Source organism: Lepisma saccharinum, chromosome 3 (genome assembly GCF_977018435.1).
Source record: "Lepisma saccharinum chromosome 3, izLepSacc3.1, whole genome shotgun sequence".
NCBI classification, from domain to species: Eukaryota; Metazoa; Arthropoda; class Insecta; order Zygentoma; family Lepismatidae; genus Lepisma; species Lepisma saccharinum.
Window position 1 is genome coordinate 25,031,953 of NC_139231.1, and position 20,239 is coordinate 25,052,191.

The 20,239-nt window shown below is 38.8% G+C and overlaps 1 protein-coding gene across 1 annotated transcript; it reads right to left on the minus strand.

The window, feature by feature from the left end:
• Positions 1 to 13,721: 13,721 nt before the first annotated feature.
• Positions 13,722 to 20,116, minus strand: LOC145984940 (uncharacterized). The gene is made up of 2 exons (XM_083118357.1): positions 20,023 to 20,116; positions 13,722 to 14,729 (listed from the first exon to the last, which is right to left on the minus strand). The coding sequence occupies exons 1-2, from the start codon at positions 20,038 to 20,040 to the stop codon at positions 14,103 to 14,105; spliced, it is 645 nt and encodes a 214-aa protein (XP_082974483.1). The 5' UTR covers positions 20,041 to 20,116; the 3' UTR covers positions 13,722 to 14,102.
• Positions 20,117 to 20,239: the final 123 nt, after the last annotated feature.

The window sequence follows — 20,239 nt, forward strand, 5'->3', positions numbered from 1 at the left end:
AAAGATGAGGCATTTGTGTTTGATTCATTTGGAGGTGTTCCACCTGAAAATTTAGTAAAATATCTAAAATCAACTAATCTTTATTACAATAATGCCCGTGTTCAAAACTTCAAAGATGTTAATTGTGGACATCTGTGTTTATCTGTTCTTATATATGTCTCAAATAAATAAACCATCAATTGAAAATTTTCAAAAAGCCCTGTGGTATCTGAAGCATCATGGGAGTATTCCATCTCACCAGCCAAAATTCAATATTGAAACTTAGATTACATGATGATATAGTATATTCCAAAACAATAGCTCTTATAGCATTTTATGGCATGTACTTGATCCCTAATATTACACACCACAACAACACAATTGCAGTTGGTGATCAAAAAATTGTTATCACTCCAGGGCAGTATAATCTGTCTACTTTAAATGCTCAGTTACCCAGAGGTATAGTTTTAACTCAAAATTCTGTCACTCACAGAGTAGAGATTGTGTCTGCTTCAGAAACAGTGGATCTGGGTACTATAGGAGAGCTGTTAGGCTTTGAGAACAACACAAAACTTGAACCAGCCATTAAACACACTGCTATTAATATACCTAAATTCTTAGCCATAGAAACTCTAAATATTCACTGTAATGTGGCCGAGGGTATGATCACCAAATCAAATGGCATAGGCACTCACAAACAAACTGGCATCATTGCAACATTCAAACCTAACTCTGAATTTATGGAGCCCATCATCTACACCCCATCACCAACATTATATTTTCCTGTGTGCCATAATAGAATAGATTACATTGAGTTGATGGTCACTAATGAAAAAGAAGAATTAGTTGATTTTGCTGGAGCCACAACAACTGCTATCATAGAGATTAATATTTATATAAAAATACATACAAAAAAATGGAAAATATTGAGAGTTATGAGTTACAATCATTCCCCCCAAACAGGAGGACCTTTGCAAATTTAAATCAACCCAACACAGAGATTGAGGTTGATCTTGATGTAGGGGATGGCTTTATACACCCCCACAGAGCAGATCTATACATCAAATTTGACGTTGTAAAGCTCGATGGTACAGATTATCCTACAAATTCAAATATAAGATTGGTAGACAATTTTGTGCCACATCTGTTCTCTGAAATTGAGATCAGAAAACATGGTGTTGTTATAAACAGAGTAGATTACCCTGGTAATTACCTCTACAGCTTTGGCCACACTAAAATTATCCAAAACCGAGGCATCATACTACAAAATAGGTGTATTTGAGGCTGGTGATAAAATTATATCTAAGAGCCACACAGTGCTGTTTCCTATGGGCCTGTTGCCAGGATTCTTCTCAGATTACAAAGATATTATGTGGAAGGGTGGTTTAAGAATCACATTTAGAAGAGCTGCTAATGACAATAATGCTTTGATGAGGTACAGTACATTAAATTCCACTGGGGAAGCTCTGCCTAATACCCTACCTGATGAGGGCAAGTGCCTTATTCAGACTATGGAGCTAAGAATCCCAGTTGTTGAATATGAAGCCAGTTATGCTCTTAAATACAAAGCAGATATCCTAAAAAATCCACAGGTGCCTTTACAATTTTATACATATCAATGTGTGCAGAAGCCTGCCACTGGTACCTATTATGAATTTGATGCTACAAACTCATTCTTCAGTATACAATATGACATGCCAGATTTTGTGGTGGTACTGTTTCAGACTGGAAGACACAATAATCAGGAAAAAAATTTCAAGTAAATTTGATAACTGCAACATCAAGAACATATATCTTAAAAATGGCAGAAATGAGGTGTTTCCTAGAGAAAATTATAATTTAAACATGTCCGAGGATGATTTTCTTAAATTATATGAAGCATTTACAGCATACAAAAGGGTCACTACTGGCAATACTGACATGTATTACACACCAGATGAATTCAAAGCACAGAGACCCATGTTTGTCATCAACACCTCAAAAAGGAAACAAGTTGTGGTTAATGACAGGACAAACATTAAAATTATCTGTGAATTCCACGATACACTGCCTGATGACACCATATGTAGTGATATTCTTATAGGTGAAAAATCATATATTTATGATGTAAGAAATGAGAGAGTCACAGAGCAATTCTAGAAGGCCTCTGCATATTACCGGACCGGAAGTAAATATAAGTGGGTGTGGGTGGGTGAGGGTGGCTTTTATGAGCATCTTGGCTTAGTTTTAAGTGTAGCCAAAACAATATCAAGAGGGGCATATTTTTGACAAGCTTATGGACAACAATCTGGCAGATTCAGCCTTTGCAAACATGGCTAAATCTGTCTGTTGAGGCTTCTTCATTTGTACACTAGGGCTCAAGATTCTTTAGATTCAACTGTGTGCACACTTGGCTGATTGATTCATATAGACATCTTGACATTGTTTTAAGTATAGCCAAATCGGGCTGTTTAATCATATGAGCTCTTCATTTGTACACTGTGTGATTCTTCATTTGTACACTAGGGCTCAAGATTCTTTAGATTCAACTGTGTGCACACTTGGCCGATTGATTCATATACACATCTTGACATTGTTTTAAGTATAGCCGAATCAATCTGTTTAATCATATGAGCTCTTCATTTGTACAATTTTTGTCCTCATCCTATCACAAAACACACTACTCGTATGGCTACAAGGTATGGTCTTCACGGCCAGAAGAAGAGGAATCATAAGCAGATGTATTCTGTGTAATTCTTGCTATATGATGATTTCAATGTACTTGAATGTTTCGGACATAACGTCCAGTTATATTAAATATGTTAATTGTTCACCGTCTGGTTTTTATCTTGTGCAACGTATATTGATCCACATTACCATGTCCTTCACTCCGAACCTATCAATTTGGCGCTGTGGACAGTGAACAGAGGATTGACAGTGAATAGAAAATTTGAAGGATTCTAATGATATCGTCACGATAACTTTATGACTTTATCGGCACGGGAAAGTGACAAGTACGATTTCATGTAGCAAATCAACAAGACGGTGTTTTACAGGCAACATTCAATTTGCTAATTTGGTTCACGCTTAAGCAAAAGCAAGTTTCAGTTACACATCGTAACTTTTATATTTTCCAGTTATATCTATCAGTTAACGTAATCTGACGTTTCAACAACATGGCTCTCAACATTACATTCAGCGAATTTGTTGAAGAAAATGAAGATATCGAAAGTTATTTCATGCGTTTTGATCAACTCTGCCTTGCCCAAAATGTGGCAAATGAAAGAAAAGCAACAGTTCTATTAGCAGTCATTGGTTTAAGGCATTCCAAGTACTTCGCAATATTACAGCTCCTGAAATGCCATGTAATCTAACATATGCTGTCATTCAAGATAAAATGGTTCAGCACTTCAGGCCCAAAACCAACAAGTTTACAGAAAGGTTCAAGTTTCGAAAATGTACTCAGTCTCAAGGAGAATCAGTTACTCAATTCGTAGTGAGAATCAAACAACAAGCAGCCAAATGTGTGTATGAGCAGTATTTAGATGAGGCACTTGTTGAACAATTCATCGTTGGTATACATTCAGATTCTGCTCGGAAAAGATTATTATCTGAAAGTGATCTTTCCTTTGCTAAATGTCAAGAAATTGCTTTGCATTGTGAGTTATTAGAACGAGAAGTTAAATTATTCTGAAATAAGTACAATACAGATTCTGTGACTTTTGCCACCAGCTCAAGAAATTTGACGCGGATGAATCCAGATCGCCAGACAGACCCTTCGACGAGTTTACGCCCGGGAGAAATGAAGCAGAACAGCCGCAATCAACCTCAGAACTCAACTGCTACCAACCAAACTCCTCACTCCCAGTGCGGCAACTGCACAAAGAATCACCCACAAGGTCTATGTCCGGCAAGAAACGCAATCTGTAGCTACTGCAAACGACAAGGCCATTGGAATATACGATGCAGAAAGAAGCAGAAAAATAGAGCCGTGAATAGAACGTCCAGTTCAACCTCACGGAGCACAACACCCGATGAGTTGTCTACGTTCAGCTTCAACCATCTCAACACTGATGCGCTCAGTCATCGTTCCACACTGGTTACTTCTACTCAACACATTCTGGAGCACCAAATCAGTTCGGATAGCTTCATAATAAATCTCCAAATCAATAAGTGTATTGTTAAATGTGAAGTAGATACTGGGTTTGCTGTTACTCTTTTAAACGAGAAGTATTTTGATCAGTTGTTTCCACACTATGTTAAATGTAATTCTAGCCTACGATTACGAGGTGTAAACGAAGGATATGCACGTGTTACAGCACAAACATCTATACTTAGACAATAGAGATTATACTTTACCTGTCTTTCTCTGTCAGGAGAAACTTTCATATTCATTGATCGGTCGTACATGGTTGGACATTATTCAACCATCTTGGAGGCGATTATTAGTTACAGCCAGTGTTCTTTCAACTAACACAGTACAAAGTACTATTACTAACGCTGGTGCCGACGACCTAAGGCGAGAAATTTCTTCTAGATACGAGAAAATCTTTGATGGTGATTTGTCCAAGCCCGTTGCACCTTATTTGGTCGATATACCACTGAGATCCAACTCTGCACCGATATTTCGTAGACATTACGAAGTTCCTTACGGTATTCGAGACCGTGTTCAGGATTCTATTCAAAATCTAGTAAAAGTAGGGTTATGGGAACCGGTCGAATATTCTGATTGGGCCTCACCACTTGTTGTTGTTACCAAGAGAGATGGCTCACTTCGTCTATGCACTGACTTCTCAGGAACAGTGAATAAAATGACTGAAAACGTCAAGTTTCCAATTGCTAGAGTCGAGGATATTTTCTCTAAGTTGGCCAGGTGTAAATACTTTACGGTAATTGACCTTCAAATGGCTTACGGACAGTTGGAACTTTCTGAAGCTGCCAAACGCATCAGTGTCGTCAACACACCTTGGGGATTATATAAACCTCACAGACTACCTTTTGGCATAAACATAAGTTGAGATCTGTTTCAAATGGTACTAGCGAAGATTCTAGATGACATTCCCGGAGTTTCCTTCTACTTTGATGACGTCATCGTCGGAGGTGAAACATTGCAAGAATGCTTCACACGCACGTGTGATGTCCTGAATCGTCTGGCCAAACACAATGTCAAAGCGAGCGCCAGCAAAAGCCAATTCCTGACCTCATCTATCGAGTACCTAGGATACAAGATTGACGTCACTGGTATACGGCCGTCAGACAAGAACTTGGAGGCCGTTCTAAATTCTCCACCACCTCAATACAAATCACAATTACGTTCCTTCATCGGGATGATCAACTTTCATCGAAAGTTTGTACCCAACTTAGCTTCAAAACTTCACTTTTTGCTTTCTTTACTCAAGAAGAACGTCTCTTGGAACTGGGACGATAACTGTCAACAAGAGTTCGACAGCATCATGTCGGAACTTCGACAGGTAAATCCTATTGTGCCTTTCGACCCAACAAAGCCAGTTGTACTTATCACCGATGGGTCTCCTTTCGGCTGTGGCGCGCAATTGTGTCATCGAGTTGAAAGCGGTCTACAGACCATCGCCTGCTCTTCTACCACCTTCAGTGAGACGGAGCGGAGATACTCCCAGGTAGAGAGAGACGCTCTAGCCATAGTTCACGGAATCAAGCAATTTCACAAATTTTTACTCGGATCCAAGTTCGAGATTGTTACAGACGCACGTGCTGTAAAGTTTATATTTTCTCCGGATCGAGCCATTTCAAAACATTCATCCAATAGATTGATGAGATGGACTCTACTTTTATCTTCATACCGATATAATATAATTCATTCCATTAAGGTGGAAGTAGCTGACATGCTAAGCAGGTTGCCTACCCAAACACGTGACACAATACCAGCTGGAGAAGAAGAGCTTCATGCATATTTCGGGTCCATTGAAGACGTTGTAGCTCCTCTTTCTCGAGACTCAATACAGAACGCCACTTCAGAAGACCCACTGCTCTCATTAGTTGTGTTCTGTATAGTAAATGGTTGGCCAGATCAACTCGACACGTCTACTGAACGGAAGAAGCTCGCACCTTTCTTCGAAAGAAGAGCTCACCTTACGTACGAGCAGGGAACGCTCATGTGGTCGGGTAGACTTATCATTCCCACAGTTAAACGGAATGAAGTTCTTAGAGCTTTACACGATGGACACATAGGTTCAACTCGTATGAAAGAGTTATGTCCATCCAGATTTTGGTATCCAGGCATGTCAGCAGAGATTACGGATTTTGTAGCGAGCTGCAATACATGCCGAGCAAACGCTCCTAAGGTCCGCAACGGACCCGATTCTTCATGGCCTCTCGCTTCGTACGTGAACGAGAGATGGCATGTAGACCACTTTTTCTTTGCAGGGCGTAAGTTCCTACTGATAGTAGACGCCTTCAGCAAGTGGACAGAAGTGTGGCCTGTACACACATTGGACACAAAGGAAACGATCCGCTGGCTTATGCAATCTTGCGCCACGCTAGGGATACCAAATACTATCGTATCCGACAACGGGCCAACGTTCACTTCTCTCGAATTTCGTAACTTCTGTCTTAAGAATGGCATCAAACATGTTACTTTACCGCCTTATCACAGCCCTAGCAACGGCTTAGCCGAACGATACGTTCGTACTGTCAAAACCGCTCTTGTCAAGCTTATAACTGACAAACCCAATCTGAGCACGCTTGAACTTGATATGGGGATCGCCAACCTTCTTTTCATCCTTCGGAACACGCGACTGGGCGGAAAAGGAAGCCTACCAGCACTTTCGGTCTTGAAACACCGACCCAGATTTTGGTGGGAACCAAACAAAGTGCCTCTGTCCAGTGAATCTCCGTTCAAGCCGAGGAAGTCAGCAAAGTTTCGGAACGACTATTCGTCGAAATATGGTACTTTCGCCATCAACTCAGCAGTTTGGGTTCAATCACCTAAGCACGGTACTCCAAATTACATCCCAGGAGTTGTCATTCGTCGAATTGGGGATAGTATTCTCTACGAGATAATGTTGGAAGATGGAATCAAACGAGTGGTACATCCCAGGTGGTTGAAGAAACGTGTTTTACGCGACACTACAGATGGCGACGACTTCAACGTTACAATACCAAATAGAAATTCAACAAATCCCGGTGGAACAGTACCAGAACCTACCCCAGGCAGAGCCGGATACCCAGGACCAGGTCCTAGCACACCTCACTCGTCTCCGAAAAGGTCTACCAGGATTCGCCGCCCGCCAGATCGATACGGTCATCAGCATACCTGATTTTTTCTTATGGGACACCTGGAGGGATGATACGGTCCAGGTATTAAGCGTATGGCTACAAGGAATGGTCTTCACGGCCAGAAGAAGAGGAATCATAAGCAGATGTATTCTGTGTAATTCTTGCTATATGATGATTTCAATGTACTTGAATGTTTCGGACATAACGTCCAGTTATATTAAATATGTTAATTGTTCACCGTCTGGTTTTTATCTTGTGCAACGTATATTAATCCACATTACCATGTCCTTCACTCCGAACCTATCAAACCTTCGTTAATGCTATCTTCTCTTGCTTTGTGAAGAATTTCTCAAATAACTTTCTTCTGAGCAGGACTGTTCTATCTTCTTTCTTATCTGTTCTTCATTATTCTTAACGATTTTGAGGCTTACTTCCATTTTTTCTATCTGATTACTTCCATTTTTCTTTCTTACTCTTTGGCATTTTTATATTTTTACAAAGTTATTTTCAAATTCAAATTTTCATTATCTACGCGCTCATTGAGATGCATATTGACACAAATAATTATCAGCGCTTGTACCAAAACCATCATTAAACTTTTTAAATTGAACCATAACAAGTTTCACGTAACCTGTACTTCAAACAACTGATAATAAATAACATTTTTTTCTTCCTAAATACTCTGATTACAATATGCTCAGAATTCCGTACTATATAGACAACTCTAAAAATGCTTATTTACATTTAACAATTACCACTCTTTTATCAAAAATCTACATAAATTAGTGATTATCAACATTTCTACAAGTGAAATGGAAACTTTGTGATATTTTACTAAAATATACCAACTTTAGGAACACATCATTATCAATCGACAACTCAGAATATCCCTTCTTCTTGAATTATCCGTCTTGGTTGTTACTTCCATTTCTAAAGATCCCTGTTCGTCGTTACTATATCATGCCTCTTCTTCCTTTTCTTTTTCCTCTGCTTTTTATATTTCTTCCTGTTCTTCCAACTTTCGTCAAGTAGAGAAACTATTAGTCTGCCAAAACTATTTGTATTTTCTCTTATCCTTAAAGTCTTTTCTTTTCGTTTCCGGTTGTCCATTAGTATATTTTCCTCACTATGAGAATCATCACTAGTAACTTTCTTCTTAACTTTCTTCCATTCTTTCCTGTCTCGTTTCTTTTGGAACTTCCTTTTACGCTCATAACATGAATGCATTGCTCTCTTTTCTTGTTTCATCTTTTTCATACTTGTGTCTAATCTTTCTGCGCTGACATTCTTAGATTTTTTACGAACGTTCTTCTTCACTTTCACTGACGCTTCCCCAACTTTCTTTGCAGCTTTCAATTCATTTCTCTTCATTTCCTTATTTTTATTTACAGAAATATATTTAAGCCTCATTTTACTTCTCTTCCTTCTACTGATCAGAGTCATTTTCGGTATCGTCACGTCTAAAGTTACAAATTCTTTCAGTTTAGAAAACATATAATTTTTCTGAGGTTTTTCGTGAAAACTTTATTCTTTACTTATCACTTCCTGAGATTGCTGTATTCCGAGTGACTCATCTTCAACTAGTTGCCTTTTCATTCCCAACACGCACACTCGTTCCTCTACAGCCTGTACTTTCCAATTTGTCTCTTTTTGTTCGTTTTCTATATCCACTTCTACTTGATCAGAATTATCTTCTATCTTTTCGTTCTTCTCACGGACCTCATTACAATCATCTTTCACTTCATCTATCACGGCGTGACATGATGCATTATTATCCTGAATAACGTCCTCCATTTTTCTATCCTACTTCCACCTCCAAAACACCCAGTCTTTCCTCCATCTTGTCATTTATTTTTTGCATGGAAGCATTTATTATTTCCTTGAGTTCCAATTTATTCTGTTCCTGTTTATGCTCGAATTTTCTGTATAAGTCTTCCTGAACGAGCCTATCTTTTTCCTCTCTCTGTCTCCGTTCTAACCTGTCTTGCTGTCTATCTTGTTCCATTAATCTCTCCCATTTTAGCTTATCGTGTTCCATATTTTCTTCCCATTTTAGGCATAAGTTCTCCTGCGCTAGCCTACTCTGTTCCATAAATTACAAAATTGAATTCAAAACATCATTTTCCTTTCCCCGACCAACGTCAACGTGAGATATATTTTTGTCACTTTCTTTCGAAACCCCCTGTTCTTTTTCCGATATTTTTACTCCAACGGCAGGTTCTTTCTCAACTCGATTCTTGCACCGTTCACAGAAGAATTCTTTACCAATGTCAGTTTCGTCTTCTTTATACTCTTCCTCACTCATTCCTACACAGTCTCTTTATGCAACCATTGTTTACAACCCAAACATTTTATCGCTCCGTCTGCTTTCAACAATCTCCACTACAATCCAATATTTCATCCCACCCCACTTCGGGTGTTAAGTCCTTTTCAGAAGGAGTCTTTCCTTTTGTGCGAACCATGTTGCCGACACACACTGACCAAAGTTACAACACAAGGATAAATGTTTACATAAACATTGCCAGGGGTTTCCACAGGGGAATAATATGGCGCAGTATGCGCCATCAAGATTTTTTGGGGGGATTTTTTATCTTCAAATAATATAAAATTCAACATTTATATATTTTTCTAAAATATATGTAAAAAGTTTACACCTTAACCCTTTCGGCCCTGACGGTCACATATGTGTATGTCATTGAAATCATTTTTTTTTTGCTGCCGCCCTCTTACAACTACGATGCCGGCAGTTGATTGATGACTTCTGAAGCAGTGTTTAGAACTTGTTTTGGAACCTGGCAGGTGCCGCCACCTCATCTTTGAAGTTAGATAATATATATTGTGAGAGATTGCAGACATGGCAGGTGCTACTCCTGGTAAGTCTCTCATTTATTATTATGAAAATAATTTATTTATGCAAAATGTAACGTGTAGCAGTGTCCACGTTACAAATATGTATAATAAAAGTAATATTTTCGTTTTTGTAACTATAATTCTATATGTTAATGGTTAATTACCAAGTAATGTGGAACACACCTCGTATATATACTATACTATAAGTAGATTGAGAACCTTTGACCCAGAATTACGTCGGACCTTTCATCGAGAACTGAAGCAGCTGACTAGAAAACCACTTTTTTTAACTGGAGATAATATAAGTTATAAATAGAATACATTACGTATATTATTTGTACTCAGCCTCCGGCCTCAGCCTCCGAACTCCATCTCGGCCACCGGCCTCATAGGGCCTCAGCTTCCGAACTCCAACTCGGCCAGCGGCCTCTAACTCAGACCTCCAACTCAGCATCCGGCCTCACAGGGCTTCAGCCTCCGAACTCCATCTCGGCCACCGGCCTCAGAGGGCCTCAGCTTCCGAACTCCAACTTGGCCAGCGGCCCCAAACTCAGACCTCCAACTCAGCCTCCGGCATCACAGGGCCTCAGCGTCCAAACTCCATCTTGGACTCCGGACTCACACGGCCTCAGCCTCGCAAGGCTCCTGGAGGCCGAGGCCGAGGCTGAGGCTGAGGCTGGACATCTCTGTCCATAACTGCCTCTTGACAATGTGGCCACTACTTGATTTACAATGATTGCATGAAGTACGCAAAGATGATTCAGCCTTTTCTGTGACATTGTGCTTCTTAAATAAGTTTTTATTCCCTTTCATTGCTGAGAAGGACCGTTCATGCCTTTGCCGTTGTTGCTGGTAGGACCAGGGGTTTATCCACAATTTTCCCTCTGGGGGTGTGAGTGTACATTTAGAGCCAAATGACCATCAATTGGGCCTTTTTGAAAAAAATTATTGGGTGTTGAAATTTTGAGGGAGTGTTAGGGGGCTGTTGCGGGGTATATGGATAAATCACTTGGCACGACCAACAGTAATAGCACTTTCCACACAAGCGGCAATAACCGTTTTGTTTCCTGAAGAAGACTTTAGCGTAGTTTGCTTATGTCAGCGATGCAACAGCTCTCATCAAAAAGTCAGGGAAACATTTTTATCTCCTGGATGAAAGAATTCCATTCAATTCAATATGCAGTTTTTTGGGACTCGGTTTTCTTATCATTCTCCCAATTCAGCAACCGGGAATGGTAACGTAATTTCTATTGGTTTAATCTTACCTTTGGGACAATCGTTCTTTCATTTGACACGTTATTGTATCTAATATTTCATAATATATTTTCCCAAGCATTTCTTTGTTTTGTTATATTTTGTCTCTTCTGATGGATTAGGTGTGTATTCGAATCTCTCTAGGTGCTTTCCGTTTTCTAGACACTCTATTATTGAACCTTGAATATCCTATTTCGTCATACCTTGCTTATTTACATGATTGCCCCTTGTTGGTCCCCCCCACCCATAATTGGTTTCCGTCCATGGTTTGGGGGCAATGCACCCTGCCCCCATTTTGGTTCCACCTTTGAGCGAAAGTAGGTTTAAATCCTGAGTAAAGTGTATACAATCAGCTGAGTCATCCTCATCGTTGCGATTAACGTATGGAGATGATAAAGCGACGTGAAATGACTGAAATATGAATTTTTTGTGTAGCTATAGTCTGATGTAATTCGGTTTATTATAGAAAACATTATGTTTTGTTTTTATATACGATATTTTTATTTTGCTACAATGATTGTGGTGATTTTTCAAATAAAGTACCAAACATGTCAAGCAATTCATTTCATTGTACAACACCGACGGAACTTGAAAACGGAAATTTTCCCTGTATATATGCAGAATACACATACACACACATACAGACAGACAGATACATGTATAAAAAATAGATGTTTTTTTGTTTTATTTTTTGAAATACGGAGTTAGATCAGTAGCATATGGAGTACAGATTTTCTATTGTGAGTGATCCAGAGAAGATTGACAAAAATAAAAGAAGACCTGCTTCACAGATGTTGCCGCTATCATCAGTACAGATGGCTTAGAAGACTTAGAATGCAGTTAGCAGGTAAATAATGATGTGTAAAGTCATCAACTGGTAGAAAGGCCTTGTTGAAGATATCTGAGTATGTGGCACAGGTGAAAAGCGGAAGGCATCCACAAGAGACTGACGACCTACATTAGCGATGGTCACTCTGTTACGTAAAAGGTCATTTGATGGGAAATTTAGGACGTCCAGCTTTCTTTTGTGATGCTACCCACTTTTACCGGTCGCCGAGAATTGATTTGGCTACCGGCTTGAAGCGGGCTCGTTCATTGAGGCAAAGGTGTTAAGTAATCACGTCGTTGTGGCTAAGTGCCTTTGTGCGAAGAATAAAATTGTCCCATCATGCTGGTTTTCTCCGGTACAGCGCAACTATATTGTTGAGCTTTCACAAGATGCGTATTCCAACGCTATTTTCTGTTTGTACTCCTTTCTCTTTTGATTTGTACTCGGTATGTTTGGATTCGTGACACGGTTTTGAAGATAGAGCTGTCATTAGCATATCTTAAGTATTGTTCCAGGCAGGAATAGTTGTGAAACTGATGAAGCAGTTAGCCCTACACGTTTCCGTTGTCATCTAATTCGATTTCCATTGCTTATAAAACATTATGTTTCATCTTCCATCATATTTTATCTGGAAAATATAAGCTTTAATATTGCAAGTCATTTTGAATTTTGAGTTCAAACCTGCAAGTTAAGATGAGTCTAGTCGAGGCTGAAAGTACAAGAAATTTCTCTAAAATTGCTACAAGAACTTTATACGAATTCTCTAGCTATTAAGAAGTCAGTAGAGTGTGCTAATTATTTCATAAAATTGTATTGCGTTTTATAAACACATAGTTACATAACCTAGAGCGTAATTAAAAGAATGAAATAACCTTTTGTATAAGATCATTTGAATCAAATTGAAGTAAAAGTTTCTATTAAGTGGTAACATTATCCTTATTTTTCTTGGTTTTTAATTTGCATGTTACGTTACAGAAACTTCTATCATTTTTCGATGGACAAAGCAAATTAATTACTTTTTAAAGACCATCAGTATAATGGCGTAAAGTCATCAAAGATTAAATAAGGAATGTCACTATAATTTATGTACTGAATCTTTTAGGCTTTTAGGAAGAGTACAGTATAATAATTAGGGAAATTAAGTAGTGAAAAGAAGAAAAGAAAGTTAATTAGTCACATAATACTCTTAATGTATCTGAATGTAGTTACATTGATTTGCTGATTACCCAGCTTTGAAATATTATCTTAATTACTGTCGTTGTTAAATGTAGTTCAAACAAATCACTTTATTAATTTCAACAAGAAAATGGAAGAGGAAAGCATTTTATGTACTTCGGGTATAATATGAAAACTCTGCTGGTAAAGTGTTGTATTGCTAATATGCAAGGGCAATATGTTCCGGAGGATACCATGTGAAATCGAATTCCAGAAAATATTGAAAGCAAACATATTTTTCTTACCGGATACAATGTAAAAATATTCTTTCCTGGCAACTTTTTATTCAAAATTAAGCTTGAGCCACATATTAGCACCTTTGTTTCTTACATTAGACATTGATGATAATGATACGCGACAGTTTATAATGAATATTTTTTTTATTTCTGTTTTCGTACAAAAGCTATACAAATAGAAAGACGTCATACATACAGTAGAGGGTATTTTTATACCATCAGATGCATATACGTATAAAAAAGATAAAAATAATACAGACAAAAGGTTCGACAAGTTAACAGACCCGTTTCTTCCAAATCTTTGTATCATTTACGTTGAATCGTGACCTTCAGGTTGGTCATTGCGTAGGTGGTTCTATCGGGTGTAGGGCATCCGTCACGTTTTTATTGATCCTCCATCGCTGTTCAGACGCGTCCTTATAATCTACGTCATATGACAGTTTGGCCTCTTCTCGCAATCTTCAGGTGTAACTATATACATTACGACGGTTCCACGTTTTCGAGTTTTAGAACGGAGCTCCATACGAGCTGGACGGAGCGCTGTACGAAGAGGAGGCACCGCCAGACGAGAAACCACCTCCGAATCCGCCGCTAGGGGCGCCGTAGCTGCTAGATGGCGCAGCGGGAGCTCCGTACGAGCTGGATGGGCCTCTCATGCTCTGGGAGAATTGCGCGACCTGGATGGACTGACGGACGCCCTCCAGGCTGATGTCGACGGGACCGCCTGCTGGTGCGCCGTAACTGGAAGATGGTGGACCGTAGGACGAGGAGGGGTTTGCATAACCGCCACCGCCACCACCACCGAAAGATCCACCGGATTTAGATTCTTCCTGGGCGATGATCTGCCTCACTTGTTCCAAGAGGTTGGCGTCGATGCTGGCTCCCTCGTTGCTAGAGAATCCACCGCCACCGCCACCTCCGGAATATCCACCGCCGCCGCCGCCTCCAGAGTATCCACCGCCACCGCCTCCGGAATATCCACCGCCGCCACCTCCGGAATATCCACCTCCTCCGCTAGAAAATCCTCCGCTGGAGAATCCTCCTCCTCCTCCTCCGGATGGGCGGTTGTAGCTGTAACCACCACCTGCTGGAGGCTCGGCGTACACGGCGCCCAGCACAGCCGCAACCATGCACTGCGGAGAACAGAAACACAAACACAATTACAATGTCAGCATAAACTGAAACAAAAGCAGAACGATATTCTACATAATTACTGTCCTGAAGCTCAACTTAGACTTGTCGTTCAATTAGACGGTCTACTAATGCTCGTACTCAGAGCCTACAGCTTTAACAACTACGTTAGGGGTGATCTCAAGGATTTCACGGAATTTACAAAAGAAGTACTGTTTGCTGATTCGAAATTTGGAAGTTACAGGACACCTCTATGAAAATTACATCTTATTTGCGACACAACAGGATGGATTGTACTAATTTTAGTAGGTAATATTTCACTTTGTGATTTTTTCACATAAATACCAAATCTATGTCATTCTTACAGATGTTATGTTCTAAAATGGACAGATATATGCTGGAATAGCATATCATAGCATATCTAAACCCAGTGACGAAGCCACGCTGTTGTTCTTTTCGAATTTCTTTAAGTTACTACAGAGGTGATTTTATGTTAGTCTTTTCACTAACCTAATTATGACTAAACCATCTACCTCCCCGATGGCGTAGTGGTAACGCCGTCGTCTTGTAATCAAGGGGTCCCAGGTTCGATACCCGGTGGAGAAGCATAGTGGTTCAGATCCCACTTTAAACTATAGGTTCAGTCTCGATTAGCCCATCTGTGCATAAAGTAGACTCACAACAACAATTCAAACCAAGCCACCATTTTGCCTCCTGAAATCTTTTTAATATTTCTATAAACAATAATTGAGACTCCTCGTGTTTATTTTAAAGAGACAAAAGTTGTTGCAATTAGAAGCATTCGACTTCCACAATAGCTACTAGCTAGTGCAACCACTGTTGAGTAGGTTATCAAAAACGGTTTTTTGAAGTTTTCTCTTTACAATTTGCGAAGCTAATTTGAGCCTAAGTCTAAGGTCACATAGTATATTTTCACATTAATCAACGGAATATTCTAAATTTTCTCTTACATCACTTGATAACGTTGATAGTATACTTCCATGGGAACAAATGTACATATTGTTATGAGATCATTGAATTCAATTTAAGATATTATTCCTTATTATCTAGACGAGAAGCCTGTTACGTTTTAATATACCATGTGATACGAAGAATTATCTTTATAACACACTTTTCCCTTCAAGATATCTGATTTTATTTACACAATGCACAAAGTCTGCTCTATTCCCTTGCATTCATTAACGGAATTTAATACATCGTACCGTCTTTACTAGCTGAAAATATCTCCTATATCTATGTAATATCGAATTGGTTTAATACAATCAACTTCATGTAAGTTACAACTGACCATTTTGACGAAGGAACACTACTTCAACACCTATTGGTGCTTCCCAAATTCTATTTCTTTTTTCAGTTCCTTTGCAGAAATTTCATCTCTAAAATAACAGTCAACACTATCCTACCTTCTCAGGATTGTGGGTATAATTATATTTTAGTAATGTGAAATTGACAATTAAAATAAACAGTTATTTGGGTCATTTTTTACGTATTTGCTACAGATTCGTGTTTCGAGCTCTATCTGCTGGCAAATTTGTTGCATGCATTGTCGAAAGAGGAAACATAGACTCGTAGTTCGAGTGACACGGAGAGAGTTAGTTTCTCAATGTCTGTGCCAAATGAAATGGTGTACCTCCTTTACAAAGCTCATTTTTCTGTGTTCCTCGTTCGATTAATCTATCCAGTCGTGCAACAATCTAATTTCGTGAGTAGACTTGCTTAATGTTTCTCGTAAGACTAAACATTAGAGTGTGAACGGAGAATAAGCTTTGTAGGGTAGCCTGTCCTGTGCAATTATCTTCGAGATTTCATTTGAATTCGTTATACTGTACTTGCTATCCATTTGTAAGAATATTAATTCAATTCAATTTAAATACGCGTATATCAAAAGTCAGATGCAAGAAATATGTATATGCATTGTATAATACAATGATTTCGTGTAGCAGACTTCTCAGTAGAATCTGAATTCCTTTTTGTTATAGACAAGAAAACCCACACAACAATTTTTAAAAGCTTTCATATTACAGCTTTCCCTCTCATTATTCAACTTTCAATAGCTTATTTTGCTAAAATTAAGTGTGTATAGTTACAGATGCACAATAGCAAGAAATTCTCGCACAGTAATCGGTTACGGTGTGTGAAGGTCATACAAGGTCATACTTAACAGAGAAACGAGGTATTCCGTTGTAACAGTTTTTGTATGACTCTGCCTTTGTTTTCTTCCCGAATGTAAGTCACGTCAAGAAATGCACGTGAAGGTGCAGGGGAAAAACTTCCTGCACGCCAATTCTTGTACTGTGTCATTCTTTCGTTTCATTCGCGTGTTCATGAACAATGCTGCTTTGTACCTGTCATACAGAAATATGTTAACTCGAACTCCTCGAGTTTTTACAAAGAACTTGAATTGGTGTCGTAGAGAAAGATGTGGTTTCTATTATTTTACGTCGCTATTTTACATCTTGAGATAATGGCGACGATGAGTATGAATGATGATGGGACAATAATGACCCACCCGTCCCGTACTCAGAGTTCGAACCTGGGACATTTAGTTACGCTGACAACTAAGGCCGGCTGGCTGCATGATTTCTAGATTGTTTTAAAGATGAAAAAGGGTTCAGGACAACCCCCCCCCCCCCCAATTGCTCTCTTAAGTAACGATGCCTACTGCATAATGGATACTACAAATTGCGAATTTAATTTGATATGCAAATTAAATACTTTTCAAGATATCATTAACTTGGTTCGCATTGATTACACATTTCTTCCAGTTTGAGTACATGTAGTGGTTATTATTTTTTTTTTAAAAAAAGAAACTAATTCCTTATAATCGTAGAAATTGATTTAATTTATGCTATGTATGCTGCGCTGCAGATAGAGAACTACACTAAATATCTCTTAAACCTTATTTTAGGAAACGGGAAAGTTATCTTTACAAAAATAGACCTATAATTCTTTCTGGTGTAGCCTACGGTGATGGAAATAGTCGATTAAAGCATGTTGAAATGTAGAGTAAATTTAAAAGTATTAATGAATGCGCATTTGGAATGAGTATTAATCCTGTTCAAGGGCAAGGAATATTCGATAAAAGAGTCCTTTGAACGTTTTGTTTCTATTACAATCCTAAATGAGTTTTTTTTATGGCTGGCCGGTAGTTATTTATAAATTAGCTAGACACAAAACGTTCAAATGTTACAGGTTCGATTCCCAGTGAGGTGGTTAAGATTGTACTTTAAATTTAAAGTTTAGTCCCGACAAACCTATCAGTGTTTCCCTTGCATTTCATATTTCTAACTTTTGATTGCAACTTACAAGACTGGATTTGGTCATTGTGCCATCCTTACATTAAAATGTATGGTACACTGTGACAAGTCATTAACTCTGAATGTTAGTGACGATGGATCTTCATTAGCATGCATCGTTAATTGGACACTATCCATGGTCTAGTGCTACTACTACTTAATTCTAACACTACGTTTTGAGAGAAGAGGTGCTCTCTCGAAATGTAAGATGCACTAGAGGCACAATGTCCAATTAACATTGCATTCTAATGACAAGTCAATATTATAGGAATTGATAAGAAAGCTATGAACTCGTCTTTACCCAATTGAAATACCCAAATTTCTTTTATATTTTTCCTCAGTAGCTCCAAACGAATGTTAGGTTATTACCGTTAACGAAGACCAAGGTCTTTTTTGTTCTTTTTCTTTCCCTGGAATTTGTTATTTCAGAACTTCTGTTATTTCATTGTCGCTGTTAAAACACGTGCTAATGTAATCAGCATTACGAAATATGTACTCAAATTACAGATGACATGATGGTAAATGCCACCTGGCAATCAATGGGTCCTGGATTGGATTCCCAGCTGGCATACCTTCAATGGTTTGGATATGATTTTTAAACTCGGTCCAGTCAATTGCGCATTGGGAAAAACGTCTTCTACCAAGTTATAACTGCCCCTTTGTATTTTGCAAACATGAATTGTAATTTAGCATTATGTATATTAAAATCAATTTATGCACTGTAAAAGTTTCACAGGGAATAGAATCGCATTGTCGTGATGTTGGGCAGATTTTTTTGTTTTTGCTGAGATTGATGAATCGTTAATACAATTTACATATTTATAATTTCCTATGCGTTAGTTTTACCCTTTTCAGACATATTGTGATAGTTTCTCGGTTTTCCTGCGGATCGTTTCAACTACATCGAATTTCACAAAATGGAATAAATAAGCAAACTTGTGACAAGTAAAAATCCGCATTCACAGAAGCAACATGTAGAATTTTACGTAGAATTCTAGAGCTTGGGCCTTCGACAGCAAACCGGAGATTTCTTGGTAACAACACGTTAACTGTGCGTTTTTGCTTTCAAGAAAATACTTGGTGCAATTTGCATCTAAGACTTTTTCCACTTTTTAACAGTAGGCTGTTTGTTATTGGGTGGCAACTAACTTAGAATATGCATTTGGATTAAACGTGAGATTTCCTAGATAATACTTTCAAGTTTGTACCGGAAGTATTATGTCACAAACTGCTGCAGACTTCGTCATGCTCTGTACAGCCAGGTGCATAAATATTCCTATATTTCTCACATAAATTCTTACCACTTGGCTTTGAATGCAATTTCGAATGCCAAAACTTCGAAAGTTTCTGTAAAGTGACCCCTTTAAAGTTAAACTAAATGTTGCTTACTACAGGATGGGACACTAGCGTTTTCTGTGAACGTTTTCTACGCTTTTACAGGATTATCTGGCGGATGGAAGACAATTCAGTAGATACTCGATGCTCTACGCTACAGTTCAATCCACAGCATTTTTAATCTTATTCAAGGGAGGATATAAATAATAAAACGTAAATCAAGTAACAGGAAACGTAAATTATTGAAAATTATGGCGCTTTATAAATTGTTGTGCACCGCGGACTAATCGTGAAGACCTGTCCATAGTTTCTCAGTTGATTTTGTCTAGCGAGTTCCGCATTTGACTCTTCAGATAGAAGCGTTGCATCCTTACTACAGGCTTTTCTTGGTGATATTTTCTCCCTGCTTGCTTCGACAGAGCACAAGAGTCCTTTTGTACTAGGTGTTCACAATGTAGCCAGGAACGTTTCGGCAAAATCACTCGCGTTAAGTCAGAGATCACTGATAGAACTCACGTTCAACTAAACCAAAAGATACGGGGAATGAAAGCAGAAATGCCACAACACCGTATAGTAAAAAGCTGGTGTCTTCGGCGTCGACTAAGGCAAAGAAAAGTCCAAAAGAAGGCAAACAGAGCCTTACCAGTGCAAAGGTCCTCATGGCGTATCACAAGATCCCAACTTGTTCCTTGAGGAAGGAAGAGGTGCGAACTGTGCTGTAGCGTTGCTCACGGATGCCTTTATACCTGCATTTTACCTTTCAAAGATGACGTCACGTTGAAGTGTCGATGATGCTGTGTATTTGGTGGGAGTTGCTGAAAAATATGAAAGGGGGAACTGTGGGAAATGGAAGAAGAGAG